The sequence below is a fragment of the Neofelis nebulosa genome, chromosome 15, assembly GCF_028018385.1.
Source record: "Neofelis nebulosa isolate mNeoNeb1 chromosome 15, mNeoNeb1.pri, whole genome shotgun sequence".
Lineage (NCBI taxonomy): Eukaryota > Metazoa > Chordata > Mammalia > Carnivora > Felidae > Neofelis > Neofelis nebulosa.
In genome coordinates, this window is record NC_080796.1 from 7,214,384 (window position 1) to 7,238,154 (window position 23,771).

The following is a 23,771-nucleotide window of genomic DNA, read 5'->3' on the forward strand; positions in this document are numbered from 1 at the left end:
AGTGGTAGTGGGTGGGCCGGGCGCTCGCACCTGTGAGACCAGGGCGTCGCTGCGAGGCTCCCACGAGGTGACCTCTGCACAGCCGCTGGGACAGTGTCTGGCACAAAGTCGGGGACTGATGGCAGCGAATCTAGTCCCCCCCCCTCCTTACTGTCCTGGGGGTGCGGAGTGAGCTATAGGTCCGGCAGCAGGTGGCGGACCCCACCCACGGCGCCGAGGTCACCCCCGCGGGGAGGCACCCCCGCCCCAACCGTGCTCCGCGCCGGGAGGCCACACCCCCACCGGGAGGCCACGCCCCGCGGCGCCGAGGCCACATCCCTCCTGAAGGCCACACCCCCGCCCACGGCGCCGGCGCCGAGGCCACACTCCCGCCCGGAGGCCACACCCCGCGGCGCCGAGGCCACACCCCGCCGGGAGGGGGCGCCTCCCGCTGGGGGAATCACAGCCTGCAGAGCTGCAGACCGCAGTCCAGCCGCAGCGCACCGGGCCCGGCCGCGCCCCTGCAGACACAGGCTCGCCCTCGCTCGCCGCGCCCCTGCAGAACCGGCCCTCGCTCGCCGCGCCCCTGCCCAGACCCCCACCATGGCCGGCATCGCGGCCAAGCTGGCGAAGGACCGAGAGGCGGCCGACGGGCTGGGCTCGCACGAAAAGGCCATCAAGTACCTCAACCAGGACTACGAGGCGCTGCGGGACGAGTGCCTGGAGGCCGGGACGCTCTTCCAGGACCCCTCCTTCCCGGCCATCCCTTCTTCCCTGGGCTTCAAGGAGCTGGGACCCTACTCCAGCAAGACGCAGGGCATCGTGTGGAAGCGGCCCACGGTAGGCGGCGCGGCGGGGTGCGCGGTGGGGGGAACTCGGGGGCATGGGAGGGGTGCGCGGGTCCGGGGAGGAGTCCGAGGGGGCAGGGAGTCCGGGGAGGAGTCCGGGGGCGGGACAGGGGGTCCGGGGTGCGGGGTCCAGGCCTCCGGCCGAGGGCCTGCGCCGGCCGCCGGGAGCGCGCCCCTCCCCGTTACTCGGCGCCCGCGCGTCCGCCCCGCGGCCCGGCCCCTCCCCGCCCCGGCGCTGCCCCGGCGGGTCCGGCGCGCCCTGCCCTCCAGCGCGGTTAGCAGGCCTAACCGGGGAGCCGCCTTCGGACTCCACGGAAAGTCGCGGTGACGTCAGGGGGTCCCGAGGAAACTAATCGGAGTCCCGTGGAGAGATGGCGGGAGGAGGGGCTGCGGGGAAAGGAGGGAGCTGGGAGGCAGGCAGTATGTGACCAGGAAAAGGGGGGGCTCCAACTCTGCTTCGGTCTGCTTCGGTCTGGTTTGGGGAGGGCGGGATCCACAGCCTGGGGCCTTTGTGAGTGAGGACTGTCTCATGCGTGGTGGTTACATGTGTCCAATCAGAGTTCCCTGTTTAGTTTTCCAGATGGGAGCTGGCCAGACCTCGGCCAAATATTTACCCTGATGATTAAGGAAGGGCTGGGGTGGTGCAGCAAGGGCCAAATGTTCCTCCTCATTGCCTGGCCCACAATCGTCCCTGGGGAAGCTCGGGGCCCCTCTAAGCTCCCTTGTCCTGTACCTCCTGCCCTGGCAGGCCTTGGGACAGCTTGCCCTCTGATCTGGTCGCACCCCCCCCCCCGCCCCCCCAACCCCAGCTGGCCTTGGATTCCCTGCCACCTGCACCTCTGCAGACTTCATGGGCTTCCCCCACCAGACCTAAACAAGGATCCAGCCTCTAGATTCCTGACTGGAGAGTAAGGTTGCTGCCCTGCGACCCCTCCTCTGTACCTCCCAGGTCACCTCCTGGTACCCCAAACCCCCCACCCCCCATAGGCCGCAAGTGCTGTAGGAATGCCCCGGACCCTGAGTTCATTCTCTGTCACCTGAGGGGTGACCCTGCCTGAACCATTTAACCTCTCCGCCTCCATTTCTTCATCTAAAAGGAAACATGTTGCCTAAATGTTTTTCTCTTTATTTATCTCTCTTTATCTTTTGTTATTCATCACTGAGCCCTGTGGACTTCCCTCAGGTATTTTCACAATTTAGAGAGACAGTTGCATATTATGGTCCTTCCTACTGAACTGGGGGGACCAGGGGGCCAGCATGTGTATCATTCACCGATACACCCCAGAGCCCAGCAGGGCTAATGCTCTTTGCAACATCCATTCACCCATCCAGCAATATTTACGGAGCACATATTCAATGCCGGGCTCTGTCTCCAGTGTTTGGAATATGTCCGTGAACAGGGAGATGGCGATTCTTCGCGGAATGAGTGAGTGAATGAATGCAGGAGTGTAACGAGCTTCCTCTGAAATTATAGTTGTGGAAGTGGTCGAGAAGAGAGCGCATTCCCCTGGCATTAGCATAGCGCTTCCCTCACAGTTTACAAAGTGCGTTTACACACTCCTTCACTTAACTCCTGCGTTCATTCCGTAAGCATTAACTGAGTACCTACTGTGTACCAGGCACAGTGCATATAGTTTCTGCCTCTTTCGACTTTAGGGGCAGGTGGAAATGCCTGTAGGGCTTCCAGACAGGAAAGAGGCCTGGAGCCATTTCAGGACCCCTGCTCAGGGGAGGCTGTTATGTTCTATTCGGTGGTTGAAGAAATGGGGGCCTGCAAAAGTTAATATGTGCTCTCACGGGTGTCCGGGGTGGAACCAGGAGGCTGTCCAGTCTGTGGGTGTGCGGAGCCCTCGGCTTGCAGCTGCCCTCTGCCTCCGCCCTAACTTCTCCAGCACCGCCGTGGTTGGGGTCAAGCAGGGGAGACAAAATGGCCCCCGGATTTGGACACGAGCAAGGTCATTGGTGACTTTAACAGGGCAAGTGCCGTGGGAAGGGGTGCAGCGCCTGGCTGCTATGGCCTCCAAGGGGGGAGTGTCCCAGCTACATTCTGAGGGTGTCTGTGGAAGGGGACAGGTTAGTGGTGGGCAGGGCCGGATTTGGGGGTTGAGAGGCTGTGGCAGGTGAGAACACCTCTGTGCTGAGTCAAGGAGGAGGAAGGGACGGGAGACAGGCAGAGAGGAGGAGGTGGGGGAACAGGGTCCCCAGGAAGGGAGAGCAGGGAGGGGTCGGCGCAGGAGGGCAGAGGGTGTGCTCCTTCCCAGGCCTGGAGCTCACGGGCTGGGGAGGGGGCTGCAGTTACGCAGGCAGGAAACCACAGCTAGGACAGGCGTGAGTCCCATTGTTCCCTGAGCACAAACCTCCCGGAGAGGTTCAGGACTCGCTTACACCGCATCAAACCTGCTTCTCCTGCCTCTGGGCTCCGTGAGGATCAGCAACTTGTCCTCCCCTGATAATAATAACAGGTGATGTCTGTGGAGCGCTTACAGAGGCGTCTCAGCATACTTGTCACACTGTCCCCATTTTACAGATGAGGAAACTGAGGCCGAAGGAGGGGAAGGAACTTGCCAGGGTCCTAGAACCCACGAAAGTGGCAGGGCCTGGGTTCCGACCCCGGTGGTGTAAATCCAGAGCCCACGCCCTCGGCCGCCCCCCTGGGACTGTCACAGCCGTGTTGAATCCAGTGCCCCCATGCTGGGCACAAGGGTCAGTTTTCTAGGCACCCCTGGAGCCTTCTTTGACAGGGCTGCCCCTGCAGCCCCCTGGAAAAATCCATCGGGGTCAGGCACCCGGCACACGGAGGAACAGCGGCGGGAGCTCCGTGTGCAGGTTAGTCTGCTGCAGGGGTGCTCGGCTGGCGGGGAGCTCGCCTCGGCAGAAGCTCGTTCTCACTGTCTGTCCCCCGAAACAGACCGACCTGGGCACGAAAGGAATGTGCTTTGCTGTAGATTTCGGCTGCAGGGCGGGGGCCGGACTGGGGCACACCCAGGAAAGGCTCCTGCTTGACCGGAGGGGCGCTCCGGGGGCCGTGGGGTGGAGCCCTTGCAAACCGGGTTTGCCGGAGCTGACGAGAACCCTGATTTATGCCCCGGCTTCCTCTGTGGCTCTGGGGTGGGGTGAGCGCTTCAGAATCCGGAAACACCGAGGGAGGGAGGCAGGAGGGGCCAGAACGGTTCAACAGTGGCTCCCACCAGGCCACTTGCGGGACAATCCCGAGGCCTGAACGCCCTCAGAGACCTGTTGGTAATCAGCTGGAGGAGCTCCAGAGCAGAAAGAGCTGGCTGTGTGCCCGTGAGTTCAAATCCCGGTGCCCTCTGTCACAGAGCGCTCGCTGTAACTTCCCACACGTTGTTCTCCGTGGTTTTATCTCCTTCGCCTGCGTCCTCACCCGCAGAATGGGGACGCGCCCGTCTGTGTTCCTGGAGGGGCTCCGTGAGATAAAGCGCCACACGCAGCCCTGCTCTACGGCAGGTTCACAGGACCTGGATGCTGCAAGTGTCCTGGCCCCGTGAATGAATTCAGAAGGCTAGAAAGTTCCCCTGCACATACCCAGCAGCACCACCAGACAGGGCACAACTAAACACCAAACCGCAGAGTACAAGTGCGCTGGGGCCCAGAATCCCGGAGATGAGCCAGGGCTGGGCTGTGAAGGAGGGCTTCCTGGAGGAGGCGGCAGTGAGTCATGAAATGTGGTCTGAGGCGAAACAGAGAGTTGGGCGGGGAGAGGTGCAGGGATAGAGGAGGGGGGCTGGTGTGGCTGGCGGGGCAGCTCCGGAGGCTGAAGGGACTCCACACGTGGCAGAGAGGTGGCATCGTGGCCCCGGGCGTGGCGACATGAGCGCTGGGGTTCCACGGAGCAGGGGAATGATAAGGACCCAGGGTGGTCTGTCTATAACTGCAGAGCTTCTCCGAGGGGGGAGCGGAAGGGGGGAAGGCGCCTGCTGCGCCCACCGGGAACCGAGGTGTCCTGACCGCAAAAGCGTGTGCTGGTGGCTTGATGGCACCTTGTGGGTCTCGTTCCCAGGAGATCTGCGACGACCCCGAGTTTATTGTTGGAGGAGCCACCCGCACAGACATCTGCCAAGGAGCCCTGGGTAAGTGAGGCATCTGAAGGGGCTGCGGGGTCCTGTCTGCGAGGCCCCACCTTCCCTCCCCTCTCAGGAAGCCCGGTGATTTCCATTTCCAGAAGCTTCCTGGAATTTCTCCCCCTCCCCCCGCCCAGGGGTCCACGCCAAGGCTCACAGATGCGCCAGTGTGCCCCGAGGCCCCCTGTGCCCCCTGCTCTGGGCTGCTGTTGGGGTGTTGGCCTCCACCCCCTGGGGACTGCCTTGCTCGCGGCCTGTGACATGGCGGGCTGCGGGCTGAGGGCCAGGGGACGACTCTGGTCTCCGGGCTCAGCGACCTGGATGGGGACTCAGTGCGAGGGAAGAGGACGCTGTCTGCTGCAGGAAGTTCAGGCCCCAGGGCGTCCTCCGCTGGCTGTGGCATCACGACAGCGGGAGGCGGCCTTGGTGGGTGTGACGTGCACGTACAGCAGGCAGGTGGGCGCGGGTCTGAGGCGGAGGGCTGGCCGCGTCCCGCGTCGGTGGGAAACTCCCGAGTCTGTGGAGGGGTCTGGACAGTTGTCTAAGATGCTCACAGAATCCGCTCGTGGTAAATGGCGGATGTCCGCTCCCGTAGACCTGTGTCCCCTACCGGCTTCAGCCTGCCCCCTACACGGCTCCGTCGGGAGCAAAACTGACCTGAACTGCACCTCCTCTCCTGGCCCGCTTGGCACAGGCCCTGGTGCCCAAAGCAGGAGCAGCCATGTGTCCCGAGTGAGTACCGGGTGCCAGACGCTGAGCTGTGACAGCAAAGTCCCCACGGCCCTGTGATTATTCCCGGTGTATAGGCGAGGACGTTGAGGCCCGGGGAGCTGGGGGTCTGGCCCACGGGCGCAGACGGTCTGACCCCGGGGCCGTCGCGTTAGGCCCTGGGCTAGACTTGTGCAAGAGGGCCTGGAAAGTTCCGGGCCCTGCCGGGGGTCAGGGCAGCTGTGTGAATCGTCAGGCTGGGCGCCCCAGGAGCCCCACGGGAAATGCCTCTTCGAGAACCCGGCCAGCTGGTCCGAGCCTGGCCTGTGCGTGTGTGCAGATGCCTGAGATGCCGGAGCACATTCTTACCTGCGAGAATCCTCCCCCATCCTCCCCTCCTCGTTCCTTTCCACCCCCTCCCCCCCCCTCGCCAGAAGATAGAAGCCTCTCCTCGAGTGATGGGACGTAACAGGCCCGCAAGTTGGCAGAAGCCTTGGCCAACCCTGGGGTTTGGGAGATCAGGACACACACATGGCAGCTGTCACACCTGGCCTGTCACACGCAGCTGGCCCTCGCTCCACACCTGGCCCGCACTCCACACCGGCCCCCCTCCACACCGGCCCCCACCCCACACCGGCCCACACCCCACACTGGCCCGCGGAGTGTTAGGACACCTTAAGGGCCAAATTGCAACGGTTGCAGGATTTAAACCTTGTTTAAATAGCACCGGGCTTCTGGAAAGGAGCCGGGGGAGCTCACGTTCCTGGGGTGAAGCCCCTGGAGTGGATCGAACGGAAACAAAACTGCGTGTGATAAGCCCGCTTAGAACGCCCCTGCTGGCATGTCCTTCCTGAGCTGTCTCACGCCGTGTCGCCGTCTGGCTGTCTTAGCCTTCCTCTCGGAGGCTCCTGGATCGATGACCATCTGTGACATGTGGTTGACGGAGCTCTCGCCCTGACTCTGGGCACGGGGTGGTCACTGTCGCTAAGTGCCAGCAGGCTCGGAAGCATCTGGAAAGGGGCGCTGTGGCAGCGGCACCTGGTCACACGAACAGAGGTGGCAGCCAGGGCTCCCGTCTTAGATCGTAGGCGCGTCGTCACTCGGAACCTCTGTCTCTTCTAAAAATGGGGGGAAACGGGGCAAATGGTGTGGCCTCAGAGATGCCCTGAAATGAAGACACACATGCAACCCCCCCCCCCAAACTTGACCACTAGTATCGGAAAGCAGTTTTAGATAAATTTTGTTAATGTTTATTTTTGAGAGAGAGAGAGAGAGGGACACAGCACAAGCAGGGGAAGAACAGAGAGAGAGGGGGACACAGAATCAGAAGCAGGCTCCAGGCCCCGAGCCGTCAGCACCGAGCCCCACGTGGGGCTCGAACCCACGAACCGCGAGATCGTGACCTGAGCCGAAGTCGGACGCCCAACCGACCGAGCCACCCAGGCGCCCCTAGATGATTTAAATGATAGTTTTCAAAAGTCATTCGTATGATAGGTGCCTTTTAAGAAACGTAATAGGCTTTATTTTTCAGTGCAGTTTTAAAATTTTTTTTTTCAACGTTTATTTATTTTTGTGACAGAGAGAGACAGAGCATGAACGGGGGAGGGACAGAGAGAGAGGGAGACACAGAATCGGAAACAGGCTCCAGGCTCCGAGCCATCAGCCCAGAGCCCGACGCGGGGCTCGAACTCACGAACCGCGAGATCGTGACCTGAGCCGAAGTCGGACGCCCAACCGACCGAGCCACCCAGGCGCCCCTAGATGATTTAAATGATAGTTTTCAAAAGTCATTCGTATGATAGGTGCCTTTTAAGAAACGTAATAGGCTTTATTTTTCAGTGCAGTTTTAGATTCACAGAAGAATTGGGAAGATAATAGAGAATTCCGTTCCCCCCACCCCCACCTCACGGTCCCTGCGCTTGTTACGTCAATATCTGTCATCGTTAAGCAAAGTCTATACTTTCTTTACATTCACGTCCTGACTCTGTGCCGGGATCCCATTCAGCGACCATGTGACGTGTCGGCTCACGTCAGCTTGGCTCTTCCAGGTGGCAGGTTCAGATTCTCCTTGCTTTGCATGGATGTTGTAGGACGTTGTAGGGTGCTGTAGGGTGTCGCAGGACGCCCTGTATTGAATTTGCAGGTGCCTTTTTAAAAACTAATGCATGTAGTTTAAAAACAAAAAGGACTGGGACTGGGGCTCCTGGGGGGGGCTCAGTCGGTTAAGTGTCCGAGTCTTGATTTTGGCTCAGGTCATGATCTCAGGGTTCATGGGTTCGAGCCCCAAGTCGGGCTCCATGCTGACAGCATGGAACCTGCTTGGGATTCCCTCTGTCTGTCTCCCTCCCTCCCTCTCTCTCCCTCTCTCTCTGCCTCTCCCCCACACTCGAGCTCTCTCTCTCTCTCAAAAAAAAAAAAAAAAAAAAAGGACTAGGAACTAAGTCTCAGCTGCTTTGATGGAGAAAGTAAGTGCCTTCCCTTGTGCTTCTCGGCTGGCGCGTCCTCCGCCCCACGGGGCCCCTCCGCTCTCGCTCTCGGAGCACATGTGAGGCGCCCGTGAGTCATTTCCTCCCACCGCCCCCCTGCCAGCTGTAAATGCTCCGTCAGGGCCTTGCTTCCCGTGTGCTCCCAGATCCCTTCCTGCCGCCGGGAAGTCTGGAGCACTAGGCCTGCTGTTCGGCAGGACCGGTGGGGGGGTCCCTGTCCTGCCCTGGCTGCCCAGCCGGGCCCACCACACAGCAGGGTTCCTGATCTCCCGCCCCCTCGCTGCACACGCTGACAGCCCCAGAGTGCCCAAGAGGACTTTAGGGGGTTCCCCTGCCCCCTGCCGGCACAGTGACTGGGCCTTTGTGGGGTGCTCCCTTGGATCCATTTTCGTGAGGTCCCGCTACTTGTGACACTGAGAGGATGGTACCCTCTGCTGGCGGACCCCAGTCCCTCCCACACCCGCCACGGGGCTCAGCCCGTGTCCGTGACAGTAACGTCCCTGCTCCGCGGTCCCAGGAGCCTGGCTCGGATCACCCCACCAGTGTCCACACAGCGGCAGTGCGGGCAAGGGAGCCCCGGGCTGAGGGTGGTCCACACGGCGTCCGACGCCTGGCCAGCGGGTGCACTCCAACGCTGAAGGACGGGGTCCGTGTCTGCACTCTGTGCCGTGAGCCACTTGGGAGACCCTGAGGAGGGACTGATGCAGGCGAGGAGCTGGGTTTAATTTTCCAAGTGTAACTGCCAGGAGCCTCGTGTGCGTCGCAGCTACCCAGGCGGTGGCACAGTGGGCCGTGTCGGGGTCCAGCCTCCCGTCCCTTGCCCTCGGGCAGGACGGTCCCCGCAGGCCTGTGCGTCCCCCCCAGAGCCATGCAACAGGTGTGACTAGCGGGGTCAGGAGTGAGCACGTGCGTGTGCGTCAGGCAGAGCGTGGCCTCGGCTCGGCCACTCGGCTCTCGCTTTGGGCGAACCCCGGGGTCTTCAGGCCTCCGTTGTCCTCATCCGCGAACGCCACGGGGCTGAGGTGACACTAGGCAATGCCGACGGGCGCGTGGCATGGGCCTTAGAAGCTGCAGGTTGGAGGTTGTCTTCGGGGACGAGCAGCTCAGGTGAGGCTGGGGGCGGCGCGTGTAGCTGTGTGACTCGGTTTCTCCATCTGGCCGGGGGGCCGCATCAGAGGGAAGGACCCGTGTTTCGTGGGCCGCTTTGTCATGTGACCTGGCCGCCCCCCCCACCGGAGGCTCTGTCCCCGTTCTGTGCTGCGAGGGCTCGCAGGGGCTCCGGAGGTGAGGTGCTCCCCGCTGTGGGCCATGGAGGCAGCAGGGACGGGGGAGGAGGGGCGTGGGTCTACGAACTGGGACCGCAGAGGAAACAGGCACCTGGTGGCTTCTTCCTCCTGGTCTGGGCGGCAGGGCCTCCCTTCCGAGCGTCCCTGATCCAGGCAAGTGCAGAGTGAGGCTGGGAACTTCAGGGCTGTGTCTTCAGCTCTCCCCCCCCCCCCCGCCCCCAGCCTCCTTTTAGGGCCCTGCTCCAGCAGGGGAAGGGAGGGGTCGCTGGCTGCTGGCTGCCAGCTGGTTAACCAAGGCTGACAGGTGGGAGTAAGAGGGGACCCGAGGGGTATCCCCTCCCCACAGCCGTGGATGTAAATGACAAGTGATTGAGTGTTGTCTGGCGGGGGGGGGGGGGGAATTCCAGTTTGCGGCTACCCTCTTCCCTCTTCTGGGCTGCTCTCGGCATGAAACCGTCACGGAAGGGACGCCCCCAGTGACTCATCAGCCACCATCTCAAGGCCTGGGCCCCTGGCAGGGTGTGCACGTCCTGTGGAGAAGCTTCGGGGTGACCTGGGGGCGGGGTCTCCCAGCTGCTGGACACTGTTAACCACACGTGTGTCTGCAGGGTCAAGTGTGGGCGGAAGCAGCCTCGGCATCTTGGTCTGTTTGGTGTTTACATCGCCGTCACCACGGAAAGCAAAGGAAAAACACCGAGGCAGTGAGCCCCGGGTCAAGCAGGACGGGAGGCAGGGCAGGGCTCCCCGGCCTCAGGGCCGTGGACGGTGGGGGCCGGGTGCTCGTGGGGGCTGTGCCACCACCCACTAGATGCGCCAGCCCCCCACCCAAAGCTGACAGTCAGAAATGCATCCAGAGGGATTCCCTGGGGTGGGGGAGGGGAGTTGGTGACCACGCCCCTGGGGGTGAACCATATAGGCAGGTCCCACAGGCCCTGAGAGAAGCAACCGTGGGGCGTGCTGAGGCTGGGAGGGCTTCCTGGAGGCAGCGGGCAGGCCTTGGGCTGTCTGCTCTGTCGGAGATGAAGAGCTTCCTCAGTCTTCGTTTTTGGTGTGTGCGTGTGTGTGTGTGTGCGTGCCGCATGTGTGCATCATGGACACGGACACATATGTGCTCACGGTGACACGGATCCTGCCCTCACGAATCTTCCGTTCTCTGGGGACAGGCCCCAGCAGCCGTGCTGGGACGTGAGGACCCACAGCTGGGATGGGGGACAAAAGCCCAGCGTCTCCTGGACTCTGTGCCTCAGTTTCCTGCTTGCGGAGGGAAGGGCTGATGGCAGGGGCAGAGAGGGAGCACCCAGACGTATCACCGTGCTCCCCTCTGGGAGAAACTCCCGGCAGCCGCAGGTGTTAGTAACCTCTGTCTGCGCCCCGCAGGGGGCCCCAGGTGACCTCGGTCGTGCACCAAGCTGCCCTTCAGGACAAGGGCGAAGGCCCGGGGAGCACAGCCCTGGAAATGTACTGACACGGCTGTGTCTGAATTCACCTTTTCAGAAGGGCCTTGAAGGAGCCATTCATAAGGCGGCCGGGGAGGCCGTGTCCTGGGCGCGGCCTGTGTGGGGAATGGGGGGGTGCCTGGAGGCGGGTGAGCCCCCCTGGACACAGTCAAGCCTTTGTCGGGGTCCAGAGGGCAAGGCGGCTGTGCCCAAGGACCCAGAGACACAACCAGTCCCACTTTTCCCAGGCAAGTTAGGAGGGAGGGTGTTCCCTGGGGCCCAGGAGCAGGTGCCTGAGGGTGGGCCAGAGAAACGGTCACCAAATAGTCCTCAGACACGTGAATAAATGAGTACAGGAAGTCTCTCTGCCTTAGGCACAAAATTCGTGGGTAAAAATCCCTCTGAAAACCCACGGCAAGTCACATGGGGAGAACGTGGTCATCCACCCGCAGGGGCAGGGGCGGTTGTGTTCTGTAAGGGGCCCCCCCAACCCCACCCCCATTGTCAGCTGTCACCCCTTCCGGGGCCACAGACCCCGGCCTCAGAGACATCTCCCGTTTGCGGTCCTTCCGCCAGAAGAAGGCGTGTGCTCACATTTCACCTTCACGCAGAGCATTTGGGGTTCATCTCTGAAGCCCCCCCCCATGGACCTCGGCTTCCCTATCCGCCTGCATGGCCGAGAAAACCTGGGGTCAGAGAAAGGGAGACATGTCCCCGGATTCATACACCACGAGTGGGGCGGGCTTCAAATCTGGTCTTCTTAGCCTGCATCCTGCGCTCGTCCCACCTGGGTCCCCGCCCCCCACCCCGGCCGTCGGGGGTTCCTGAAGGCCCCGCGTGGAACAGGGTGTGCGGGGGCCACGCTGGAAGGACACACCCAGGCAGAGTGGGCAGACAGGGCAGCCGAGAGCCAGAACCAGAACCAGATGGGAACCGGGGAGGGTGGAGTCTGCACAGGTACCTCCAGGGGTGACAGAGGTGAGGGAAGGTTCCGGAGAGCGCAGGTGAGGGAAGATGAAGGAAGGTTTCAGTGAGGGCAGGTGAGGGAAGTTCCAGGGACGGAAGGTGACGGAAGGTGACGGAAGGTTCCAGTGAAGGCAGGCGATGGAAGGTGACAGAAGGTTCCAGTGAGGTCAGCTGCTTGAGGAAACAGGTGCGCACACAGCCTGGAGCACACACACCTGTGCGGGGACCCAGAGGTCCCTGCTGGGGAGGGGAGGGTCTCTGTCCACCTAAGTGAAGGACACAAGTCAGCCTTGAGGCCCTGAACCCTGCCCCGGTGATTTCTAGAATGCTGGCCTTCTAGCTGCCCCTGGCCCGGCCTCGGACCCCCTCGCTCTCCAGGGCGCTACTCAGGTCCAGTCTCCGAGCAGGGCGAGGACTGTCTTATGCTGTGTTCAGGAAGAGAGTGCAGGCGCCTGTGGGCAGCTCCTGCCTGACTGAGCCCGGGCTGTTGGGGCACCTGGGTGGGCTTCTAGGGCAGGAAGCGGGCCAGAGAGGCCTCTCAGGCCTGTACCAGTCCAGTGTCTCCCAGGACAGAACAGGCCGGGCAGGGGTGCAGCTGGGTGTGGGGGGGCGGGAACCTGGATGTGGGAAGGGCTAGTCTGTCTAGCCCTCCGGGCACGGCCTTGTCTGCTCCATTAATGATGGATGTGGCCGGCAGCCAGCGTGTTCAAGGACCCGTAGTGACCCGGCTCTGACACTTGTCCCTGCCCACGGCCGGGGCGCTGCACAGACCGGGGCAGGCATCGGGCTCCCAGGATGAGAGGGTGAGTCACAGCTTTAGACCAAGTGGACGGAATGTGCCAGTATTTGCACATGCCTCGCCTCAGTGGGGCCCAACCCCTCCCCGTAGTGCACACGGTAAACCCCGTAGAGAAAAACAGTGAAGAAAAGACGATCCAGAAAGAAGTTGGTGTCACCATCCAGAGAGAAGACGCAGGTCGTGTCAGAAGGACCTTAGCTGCCGGAGGAGGCCCCTGCCTTTCGGGCCGATGCCAGACTGCCACGGGGGAGCCTCGCCGGACCCCCAGGAGGAGCTGGTTCTGAGGGGCCCGGTCCAGGGACCCTGCCCGGGTGGGCCGGCAGCCGACGCGCCCTCCCCAAGCAAGCCAGAAGGTTCCGGGGTCGGAGACGTGGGAAATGCATTGCACCCCTCTCCCCTGACCCCATAGAATTACCGGAAAGCTCTAAGCAGCCTCCACTCTTGACCTGGTTAGCTTTGCCCGTCCTTTGGAAATGCACTTGACCGCAGGAACCCTTTCTCAAGGAATACCTGGTAACTTCTCAACAGGATACACGTTGGGGGCCCAGGAGGAGGCAAACTGATTAGCTGTTCTTGCCGACGGTTGACCAGTTCTTATGGGAGGCCTCGACCGGAAATAATTTTCATTTAGAAGAACGATAGTAAGCTATTTTTCTCCTTACTCTAAGGGATGACATGACCAGCTAATCCGTTGAGGGCGTCAAAACGTCCCTAGCGTTTATGTCAAAGGACACATACAATAGTCATCCAGAAATACCTTCAGTTTGTGAAGACAGGACTTACAGAGGGACCCATGGCGCTCCCCACCTTCTCTCCCACCTGTCTTTTTCCCTTTCCTGGCGTGTCCTACGCATGTTCTGTGCCCTGCTCTGGTTTACGCAACCTCTCGGAGGCGGGTCTGTGTCCCCAGAGAACATCGTCGCTCCGCTCTGTGGACGGATGACCAGGGCTCTAGGAAATGACTTATCACCGTCCTTGGTTCACGTGAGCGTGTCCGTGGACGACTCCTGCACCTGGGATTTCGGGGGCACACACTCCACGTGGTGTGACTGCTCATGGACAGGCGCGAGTGGGTCTCCCCCGGCCCCTCTGGGACCACACGACCTTACTGTGCGATCTGAGAGAGGGAAGTGGTTCAGGGGAACTTCCCTTTATATTTCTTTTATGACGAGTGACGGGAGCACCCTTCAACATTTGGGGTTTTTAAATTTTTTTAAATGATCTCTGTGCCCAGTGTGGGGCTCGAACTCACGACCCCAAAATGAACAGCCACTGCTCCACCAACTGAGCCGGCCAGGCGCCCTGAATATGGCCGAGACACTGGTTTTTCCTTTCTCCGTCAACTGCTTATATCTTTGTCCATTTTTCTATGGAGCTCTCATTTCATCATTTACTAGAAATCTTTCTATATAACGTCTCGTCTGGGATCTGAATAATAGATATTTTTGCTTGTTACTTTCTTAGTTTGACTTGATCATGATATTTTTACCATGTAGACTTTTTTCTTTTTACTTTAGCGTCGTTAAATGTGTCATATAAAAAGTTTATGGCTTCAGGGGCGCCTGCTGGCTCTGTTGGAGCGCATGGCTCTTGTTCATGAGTCCAAGCCCCACGTTGGAGGTAGAGATTACTTAAAAAAATAAAAAACTCTTTAAAGAAAAAAGCTTATGGCTTCCAGGTTACAAGTCGATAACATGTCTTCACTGGAATTCTCCTGTTGTCTTTTCCAGAATGTCAATGGATTTATAAAAATATCGTATTTGTAGGGGTGCCTGGGTGGTTCAGCTGGTTGAGCATCTTACTTCAGCTCAGGTCATGATCTCGAGGTTCGTGAGTTCGAGCCCCATGTCGGGCTCTGTGCTGGCAGTCAGAGCCTGGAGCCTGCTTCAGATTCTGTGTCTCCATCTCTCTCTGCCCCTCCCCGCTTACGCTCTGTCTCACTCAAAAATGAACAAATGTTAAAATTTTTTTTTTAAATATATGGTATAAATACATAGGCAATAAATATATAAATAAAACAAATGGCTCGTTTGGGTGCCTGGGTGGCTCAGTCGGTTGAGCATCGACTTCAGCTCAGGTCATGATTCACAGTTCGTGAGTTCGAGCCCCGCGTCGGGCTCTGTGCTGACAGCGCGGAGCCTGGAGCCTGCTTCAGATTCTGTGACTCCTTCTCTCTCTGCCCCTCCGCCTCTCACACTCTGTCTCTCTCTGTCTCTCTCTCAAAAATAAATAAACCTTAAAACAAATGGCTCGATTTACCATATTGACATATCAACTACGTCAATAACGTATTAAAATACATACTTACAATGTGGACATTATTTCATTTAGAATTTATTCCTGTGACAAGATGAGCTAGAACTTGATTTTTATGTTTTGGATGGCCACTCCGCAGTCCCGGTCCCACGTGGGTCCCCTAGTGGGGCCCCTGATGAGAGGCGTTTCGGGTCTTCAGCTGTGAAATGCTCTGACCTGTTTCCTCCTGTTTGCTGTGCTCCTGGTGCTGTTGTCTGGAAGGTGCCATGACAGGCCACCGTCCCGTGGCCTTCATGACTTATGCTGCAGCGGGCAGGCGACGCGTTTCAGGATCTCACGGGCGCATGGTGTCAGGTGTTAAGATACGATATAGGATTTCAGGGAGCTGCTGGCTTGTTACCCCATAGTTTTAAGTTTAGGCTGCGGTTGGGTATTTCTATTGTGGTCTCTGCTGCATTAAAGGAATCAGACCCTCTTAACCAAAAGAAATCTCTGGCAAGGCTCAGGTTTTAAACAAAACCTGGGATTTGACTTAGAGGATTTGCTTCCGAGACCGGCTGGCTGTCTGGTATACAGGCCCCCGAGCTTCGGTTTTTCATCTCCAAAAGGTGACGCTAACGTGGGTAATCGCCCCGTAAGACTTACACATAAACGGTGCAGCGAGTTCTCCGTAAACTGCACTGATCCAGAATGCTGACTGCGCTCGCTGCTCACTGCTGTTAAGAGCCTGAGCTGGAAGGGAAGCCTCTCTGCCCCTTGTGGGATCTTCTGGGACCTTCCAGACGTGTGAGCTGAAGCAAGGAAGTCGACCTCTCAAAGCCGCAGGTCTGCCGTCCAGAAAACACTCTGGGTTGACACGCCTTCCGGAGGAGACCAGCTACATCGGAATAGCCCGGCATAAGAGCGCTGTCTCCAGAGGGCAGGGGGCACTGGGGCCTTGCTCCCCCCCCCCCCCCAGGGTGGCCAGGGGAGACCTGGAGGAAGAAAACCGGAAGCCACGGAACACGGCCACTGATTCCCGGGATGTGGCAAGAGCCTCCGGATCTGGTGGCGAGCGGTAATCTGAGCTGGGTATGTGGTCAGCACTGACCTAGATGTCAGGCTACAGACACCAAAAGGCAGCACAGTCACCTGGAGTCAGTCCCCCCCGCACCCAGTCACGTCTCAGAGCAGAGCACCGTCAGCCGGGACCTCTGAGTGGCCCTGCCCCTCGGGGCCCGGTGGCCACCCTGAGTCCCCAGTCCCACAGACCCGGCGGCTCGTCTAAGGGGGCTCAGGGACTCGAGGGGGCTGTGCAGGAAATGTGGGAGCTCTGGCTTCGGTCCCTGGGCTCCCCACACGTGGGCCCCTGCTGTCCACGAGCCCGTCTGCCTCCACGTGTCGACAGACCCAATTCAAGCACTGCGGAGAGTCCCAGAAAATCTCACGCTCGCTCAAGAAGAGTGAGAGTCACAGGCACGTCCAGGCTTCCACAGATGTGGCAATGGCCCTGCGGCTCCTGGGGAGTGGCCGGCACATAGGAGGGTCTCAGCTGCCCTGGTGCTCAGGGAAACGGGGGTGATCAACTCATGTGCCAGGAAAGTCCAAGGCAGGTCGGGCTGCAGGTACGGCTTGATCCAGGGTCTGCAGGACTGCTGGCAGGACTTTCCATCCCCGGCCCCTCTTCCTCCGAGTTGGCCTGGTTCTCGGACTGCCCGTCCCACAGCAGCAGCAGACTGTACGTCACCGAGCAGACTCACGGGGCACCTGTCCACTCTCGCCGACGCACCAGTGAAGGTCAAGGCATGTTTCCCGAGCCGACCCCTCAGCCAGGCCGCCTCCTGGAATCGGGGCGGGGTCTGCACTGCCAACACCTCACAGACTGAGCGTGCAGGGCAGCTGGAGTCTCAGAGGGACGCGGGCTCCCAGGAGGAGAGCGGTGGCCACGAGGTCCCCAGCACCCCCACACCCCCAGCCGAAGGAGCAAGAGGATGCATTTGCCTCCCGTTGGTGGCGGACACTCCCTGCAGAGCCGCTGGCACGCCGTCACTTCCGAGTGCCAGCGGGAGAGTCTCGTCGAAGAACTGTCAGGGCGCGTTCTCGACGGGCTGCTCCTGTCACTGTCCAGCCCGGACCCCCCTCCCAGGCTGCTCCTGTCACTGTCCTGGGAGGGGGCAGGAGCGCGCCCACGCCTGTAGGAGGAGGGTCAGCCGGCCGCGGCCTTTGGGGGAGAGAATGTGAGCCCCCACCATGCACTGTCACAGCCGACCACGTAGGACGGTCGCGGTGCTTGTGTGCCGAGCACCTGCCATGGGTGCCGGGTGTGTGGCAGCTCGCGCATGTGCTCCCGTGATGCCTCGGTCACCCGTGGGCCACAGGAGGGGCCCGTCCACCGTCCCCACTCTTGTGTCCCGCACGGTGCCCTCCCACGCCCCAGAAGTGACTGCTATGTGCCCTCGGCCCCCGCGCCCGCTCCAGCCAGGCTCCCACACCTGCCCCACTCACGACCTGCCAGCCCCGCCTCCCCACCCGACCCCGTCCCTCTGTCTCCCCCCCGACCCTGTCCTCTGCTGCCCAAGCCCAGCGGTGAGTCCCGCGCTCCCGCAAGCATCTGTGTCCTCACACCAGAGGGGGCCGGGGCGGGGGGCCGGGCTGGGAGGGCTTCCCCCTCCAAACTGCCCCTCAGTGGGGACTGTCCACACCAGCCCGTCCTTGGCTTCAAGCTCCCAGAGGGGGCACATGGTGTCTGATGTCCTCCTGGTACTGAGACCCCTGCTTGGAGCTCTGTGCTGTGTTCACAGGTGACTGCTGGCTGCTGGCGGCCATCGCTTCCCTCACCTTGAACGAAGAGATCCTGGCCCGAGTTGTCCCCCTAAACCAGAGTTTCCAGGAAAACTATGCTGGGATCTTCCACTTCCAGGTGACTTAGCAGGTGGCTCAAGGTTCTCTCAGCAGGTGCTGGGGGCTAAGGACAGTGCTGGGGACTAAGGACAGTCCTGGGGGCCAGGAATGGGTCCTGGGGGCTAAGGACAGGTGCTGGGGGCCAGGAATGGGTCCTGGGGACTAAGGACAGGTCCTGGGGGCCAGGAATGGGTCCTGGGGGCTAAGGACAGGTGCTGGGGGCCAGGAATGGGTCCTGGGGACTAAGGACAGGTCCTGGGGACTAAGGACAGGTCCTGGGGGCCAGGAATGGATCCTAAGGACTAATGGCAGGTGCTGGGGGCTAAGGACAGGTCCTGGGGGCTAAGGACAGATGCTGGGGGCCAGGAATGGGTCCTGGGGGCTAAGGACAGGTGCTGGGGGCCAGGAATGGGTCCTGGGGACTAAGGACAGGTCCTGGGGACTAAGGACAGGTCCTGGGGGCCAGGAATGGATCCTAAGGACTAATGGCAGGTGCTGGGGGCTAAGGACAGGTCCTGGGGGCTAAGGACAGATGCTGGGGGCCAGGAATGGGTCCTAGGGACTAACAGCAGGTCCTGGGGGCTAAGGACAGGTGCTGGGGGCCGGGAATGGATCCTAGGGACTAAGGACAGGTCCTGGGGGCCAGGAATGGGTCCTAAGGACTAATGGCAGGTCCTAGGGGCTAAGGGCAGGTGCTGGGGGCTAAGGACAGGTCCTGGGGGCTAAGGACAGGTGCTGGGGGACAGGAATGGATCCTAGGGACTAAGGACAGGTCCTGGGGGCTAAGGGCATGTGCTGGGGGCCAGGAATGGGTCCTGGTGTCTAAAGACAAGTGCTGGGGGCTAGGAACAGGTCCTGGATGCTGGAACAGATCCCCTGGCTTGGTCAAGTTTATCAGACCCCAGTGTTTGGCGACTCCTAGGACATGCTGTTCTACAAAGGACTTTGAGAGACTGCAGGAACTCCCTGGCCTGCCCCTGACGGGGACCCAGAGAGGATAGCAGCGGGGAACCTCTAGGGACTTCTGCGGAGGGAGGTAAAGCAGGGTGCTCAGGAAGGAATCCCCAAGTTCTAGAAAAGGGACACAATGGCGAGGTGCTGCTTGCCGTGCTCCTTCGATGCTGGTGAAGGAGAGCACGAGGTGGGGAAGAATGGGGGGGCGGGCTCAGAGGGAAGGACGTGGGCCGTGCCCTCTGTTCCTCAGCGAGGACCCGCCTCCCGGGATGGGCTGGCGGAGCCTGTGCCGAGGGGCCGCCGAGGCCCGGGGTCCCCGTGCTGGCCCCCCCAGCACCCCCTCCAGCACCCCCGTGTCTGTGCGCCCGCAGTTCTGGCAGTACGGCGAGTGGGTGGACGTGGTCGTGGACGACAGGCTGCCCACCAAGGACGGGGAGCTGCTGTTCGTGCACTCGGCAGAGGGCAGCGAGTTCTGGAGCGCCCTGCTGGAGAAGGCCTACGCCAAGTGAGCAACCCTGCCCCCCGACCGCCCCGGCTTCTGGGGAGAGCAGGTGGTGTTCAAGGACCACCTCAAGCAGGAGTCGCGTTCTACACAAGGACCGCTTTGGCCAGAACTGGGCTCGCGGGCTGCCGGCCACACCGCGCCCCGATACCCGACGGCGATGGCCCTTCCCGACGCTGTGCGCTGGGACGGGCTGTGGCGCCCAGGGCTGGCTCGGGAAGGACCCGCTTCCCTCGCAGGTCACTGCCAGGTCATGTCACATTTTCATCAGCCCGGGGCAGCACGGTTTCTGCCGGTGTGTACCCGCCGCAGGCAGGACACAAGGGTGCGGAGTCCAAGGACGAGGGACCCGTCCCCTGCGGCCCCTGTGGGGAGGAGGGCCGGGGTCCCCACGGCCAGCTGGGAGAACCGCTTCTCAGTCGCGGGTCCAGACGGCGCAGCCGGAAGCCGCGGGCCACCACAGGGCGGTCAGGTGCAGCGTGGGGCGCTCTGCGCGTAGAGGTGCTCTCGTCACTGCCCTGTGGCCTGTGTTGAGCTGTAGATGCCCAACAGCCCCTGAGCAGGCTGTCCTCGCCGTTAGGACAGACAGACAGTCCGTGTGGGAGGTCGGACCTTCCACCCCCGAGGTTCTAGGAGATTTTCGGGCGGCCACGTGGGGGGGATTCCGAGCGGAGGGTCCCTGGAGCTGCCCGCAAGGGAGGCCTGGGGCAGCCGGGGACACAGGGGCAGCGGCTTCCGTCTCCCCTCAGGGTCAATGGCTGCTATGAGGCGCTCTCGGGCGGCGCCACCACGGAGGGCTTCGAGGACTTCACCGGGGGCATCGCCGAGTGGTACGAGCTGAGGAAGGCCCCTCCCAACCTGTTCAAGATCATCCAGAAGGCTCTGCAGAAAGGCTCCCTCCTGGGCTGCTCCATCGACGTGAGTCCGGGCCCCTCCCTGCCTGCTCTGGCCGTTGGGAGCCCAGCCCCTTCAGCACGGCGTGCGCATCACCTGGATGGGTGGCCACCGCCAGGCTGTCTGCGGGCCGCTGGTGGGCGAGGGCGTGGCCAGCCTGGACCACAGGTTCCCCGAGGCCCCACCCCTCGACAGGTCCCAGGGGCCGGACCATGTCCAGACTCCTGCCCCCCGCAGCCTCCCCTGCGCTGCCTCGGGGTCCAGGGGCCTGGCGGGGGGGGGGCTGCAGGAGGCATCGGGAGGGACATCTCATGGCGGCCTTGCCGCACGGCCCCCCAGAGGAAGGCAGGGTCGCCCTGCGTCCCGTCCCCAGGCCTCTTCCAGGCCGAGCCCACTCTGGAGCCCGGTGCTGCCGCGGGCTTGTTCCCTGCGGGGACAGACGTGAGAAGCCCCCACTCTCGGGGCCCAAGTCTCTGGGCAACTTGCTAGAAAACAAACTCCTACCCAGCAAATTTGAAGACCTAATTGGCCTCACTAAGCGGTTCGTGAATCAGGCGTCTCCCCATCCAGCCGGTGGGGGGGGGGGGGGGGGGGGCGGGGGAGGGAGGCGTCCGCGGAGCTGCACCAAGTGGAAAGGACCCTGACTTCGCCCACACACCGTGTTGGGGCAGAAGACCCTCCTCTCGGCCCCTCTGCCTAATCACCAACACAGCAGCCCCCCTTCCGCCCAGTGGTTGAGGTTGGGGGGCTGAGGAGGTTCTAACACAACAGGGCAAATCAGCAGCTACGGCAAACAGCTGTCCTCCTGGGAGCAGCGGGCTGGGCCACCAGGGCCTCCAGCACCCTGAGGGCGTGCCCTCTCCCGTGCCCCCTGCAGAGGGCTGTGAGCGCCCCTCCGCTGGGCTCCCCAGGCCTGCTCCATCCACGGGCAGCCGGGAGGTTGTCCTCCCCCAGGCCCGGGGGCCAGGGGTTTGGTGGAGGGACTGGAGGGAGCAGGGGTTAGGGCAAGGCCGCTGCGTCCACCTGATTCCTCCCCTGTCTCCAGATCACCAGCATGGCGGACTCGGAGGCCATCACCTTCCAGAAGCTGGTAAAGGGGCACGCGTACTCAGTCACCGGGGCGGAGGAGGTGAGGTGGCCGGGGTTTTCGGGGGGGCGTCGTGTCCCTGACGCAGTGGTTGGCTTGGCTGGGCGGGTGGTCACCAGGAGGAGGGGGGGCGGCCTCATTCCCGCGGCCCAGCTGCCAGGCCTCAGATCCCTGAAGCCGAGGGAGCCTGGGCGGGGCAGCCGGCTGGTGTCCCCTCTCGGCCGGGTCCCGCCCTCCCGCTGTGCTTGTTTAGACTCACTTTGCCCCTGGGACCGGCTACTGCATGAGCAGAGTGGTGTAGACCCTTCAGGGTGCTTTTGCGTCTGACCTCACAACAATGTTAGTGTCCAACTTCCTGTTCAGATTGGACAGCCTCTGGCCAGCGGCCTGGGCAACTTCTCCTAAACCCCCACCCCTCCGTAACCCCAAGCTGGAGGCCGTGATGACACACACCATAGGGCTGTGCCCCTGCCCGCGGTCCCCGTCTGCCCACCGACCCCCGTCTGCCCGCAGTCCCCGTCTGCCCACCGACCCCCGCTGCCCACGGTCCCCCGTCTGCCCGTGGCCCCCACTGCCCAGGTCCCGGTCTGCCCGTGGTCCCCGTCTGCCCACCGACCCCCGCTTCCCGTGGTCCCCTGTCTGCCCACGGGCCCCCACTGCCCGGGTCCCCGTCTGCCCACGGTCCCCATCTGCCCACTGACGCCCGCTGCCCGTGGTCCCCCGTCTGCCCGCGGGCCCCCACTGCCCGGGTCCCCGTCTGCCCGCAGTCCCCATCTGCCCACGCAGCGTCACTAGAAACAGGACAGCCCCACTGCCACGTACAAACCCCATGTCGTCTGACTTGTCCGGGGCTCCGTTTCTTTTAAACCCGGGACTTTTATTCTATTTTCCATCCACCACCCCCCACGCATCTGTTGTTTTATTTTGAAAAAGCTCGAGTCTGTGGAAAAGTTGCAAGAACAGTGTGATGCCCGCCCCAGTGCGGTTTCCCCAGACTCGACACCTAGGGTTCTGCACACGTCCTCCCTCCCTGTGCTGCTTTCCGAGCCGCATGGAAGGAAGTGTCAGACGCCATCACGCTTTGCCCCCGAATACTTCCACGGCCACCTCCCACGAGTGAGGACACTCTGTCACGTAATGCCATCTCCGTTCCCACGCCAACGAAAATAAACATCCACCCGGCAGCGGCATCTGACACAGGGTTCATGTTACGTGTTCCCAGCTGCTACAAAACACCCTTTGTAGAAACACACCCCCCCCCCCCCCCCCGGGATTCACTGGAGATCCAGGCGGCGCACCTGCTTCTCAGCACCTTGTTTCTGCGACAGGTCGGGAGGCGCCGGGGGCTCCCGAGACCACAGCACAGTGAAGCTGAGGTTCGGGGTCAAAGACCCGGGTCCTCCCACAGCCGGCCCCTGGAGGGGTCTGGGGTCCAGCCCTTCTCCCTTTTCTGACCCCCTTGTAACATGGACCCCACCCCTCCTGGCTCGTGGAGAAGGGGCCTTGGGCCCGAGCGCGTCCAGGCCCGGCTGGAGCTCAGTGTCCCCCCTGCCCCTCCCTGTGCCCCTTCTGCAGGTAGAGAGTGGGGGGAGCCTGCAGAAGCTGATCCGCATCCGAAACCCCTGGGGAGAGGTGGAGTGGACGGGCCGGTGGAATGACAAGTGAGGAGAGGAGGCTGCGGGCAGGGGGAGGCCGGAGGCAGGCGGCTGTGCAGGAGCAGGGCCCCGGGGTCACAGGGCCGTGCACCCTCAGGCAGGTGCCCCTCTAGGGGCCACCAGCACATCCCAGCGGTCTGACGCCCTCGTCCAAGCCGGCGCTCCTGCCGTGAGCTCGAGGTCCACGCCTCCCTGGCTCAGCGTCCCCGCTGGCGGGCCCCAGGGGGGAGAACACAGTTTCCCGGGCAGGCGCCACAGCGGGGCTGCGGCCAGGTCAGGCCAGGTGCCTGCAGGTCAGCGACACCTTGGATTTTCTGTTCCTGTTAAAACGGGGCTGTCTGGTCCTGGCTGCCAATGCCACCCCGTCTCCCCCCGGATTGGCTGTCTTCTTCCCACCACCGTCCAGGGTGACATCTGGCCTCACCCCCTCTGTCCCTGCGGCTCCTGGCCCTTGAGTGTGTCCCCAGGGCCTCCACTGGGGTCCTGGGGACACATCCTCGCCGGCACTGATGCTAACGCCCTCCCATCACATGGTTTTCCAGCTGCCCCAACTGGAACAGCGTCGACCCAGAGGTGAGGGAGAGGCTGACCAGACGGCACGAAGACGGAGAGTTCTGGTAAGCTTGCTGGAGGGGTCTGCTGGTGGGCTGTAGCGGGACATTAGGGAGACGGGGGCCGTGGGATCTGCTCCCATCGTTTCAAATTCACCGTAAGACCCTGAATGGAACCATTCGTCCCTCTCAACAAGGGGGTGGCACAACCCCTCAGAAAGCAGGAGGGAGTCCTGCAGGCGTGTCCAGATCCCGACAGAAACCCGAAGGACGGGGCCATTCTCCCAACCAGTTCCGAGTTGTCCCCACACTTGAGAACCAGGCCTTTCGAGAGCAGGGCTGGGCCTGCGGGTTCACCGGTGGGCAGTGCCCAACGCGGCCCAGCGGGAAAGAGCTGGAATC

General features: G+C 61.9%; 1 protein-coding gene across 2 annotated transcripts in view; it reads left to right on the top strand.

Annotated features, from left to right (window-relative positions):
• Window positions 1-415: 415 nt before the first annotated feature.
• Window positions 416-23,771, top strand: part of CAPN2 (calpain 2) — a 38,614-nt gene continuing 15,258 nt past the window's right edge. The window contains exons 1-8 of one of the 2 annotated variants that reach the window (XM_058701366.1): window positions 416-819; window positions 4,849-4,918; window positions 17,627-17,745; window positions 19,052-19,185; window positions 19,932-20,100; window positions 21,122-21,205; window positions 22,739-22,824; window positions 23,361-23,435. In XM_058701366.1, coding sequence (XP_058557349.1) covers window positions 583-819; window positions 4,849-4,918; window positions 17,627-17,745; window positions 19,052-19,185; window positions 19,932-20,100; window positions 21,122-21,205; window positions 22,739-22,824; window positions 23,361-23,435 — 974 coding nt within the window. In that variant the 5' untranslated portion in view covers window positions 416-582. The remainder of the gene's footprint in view (window positions 820-4,848; window positions 4,919-17,626; window positions 17,746-19,051; window positions 19,186-19,931; window positions 20,101-21,121; window positions 21,206-22,738; window positions 22,825-23,360; window positions 23,436-23,771) is intronic. The other variant, XM_058701367.1, reaches the window with a different exon arrangement.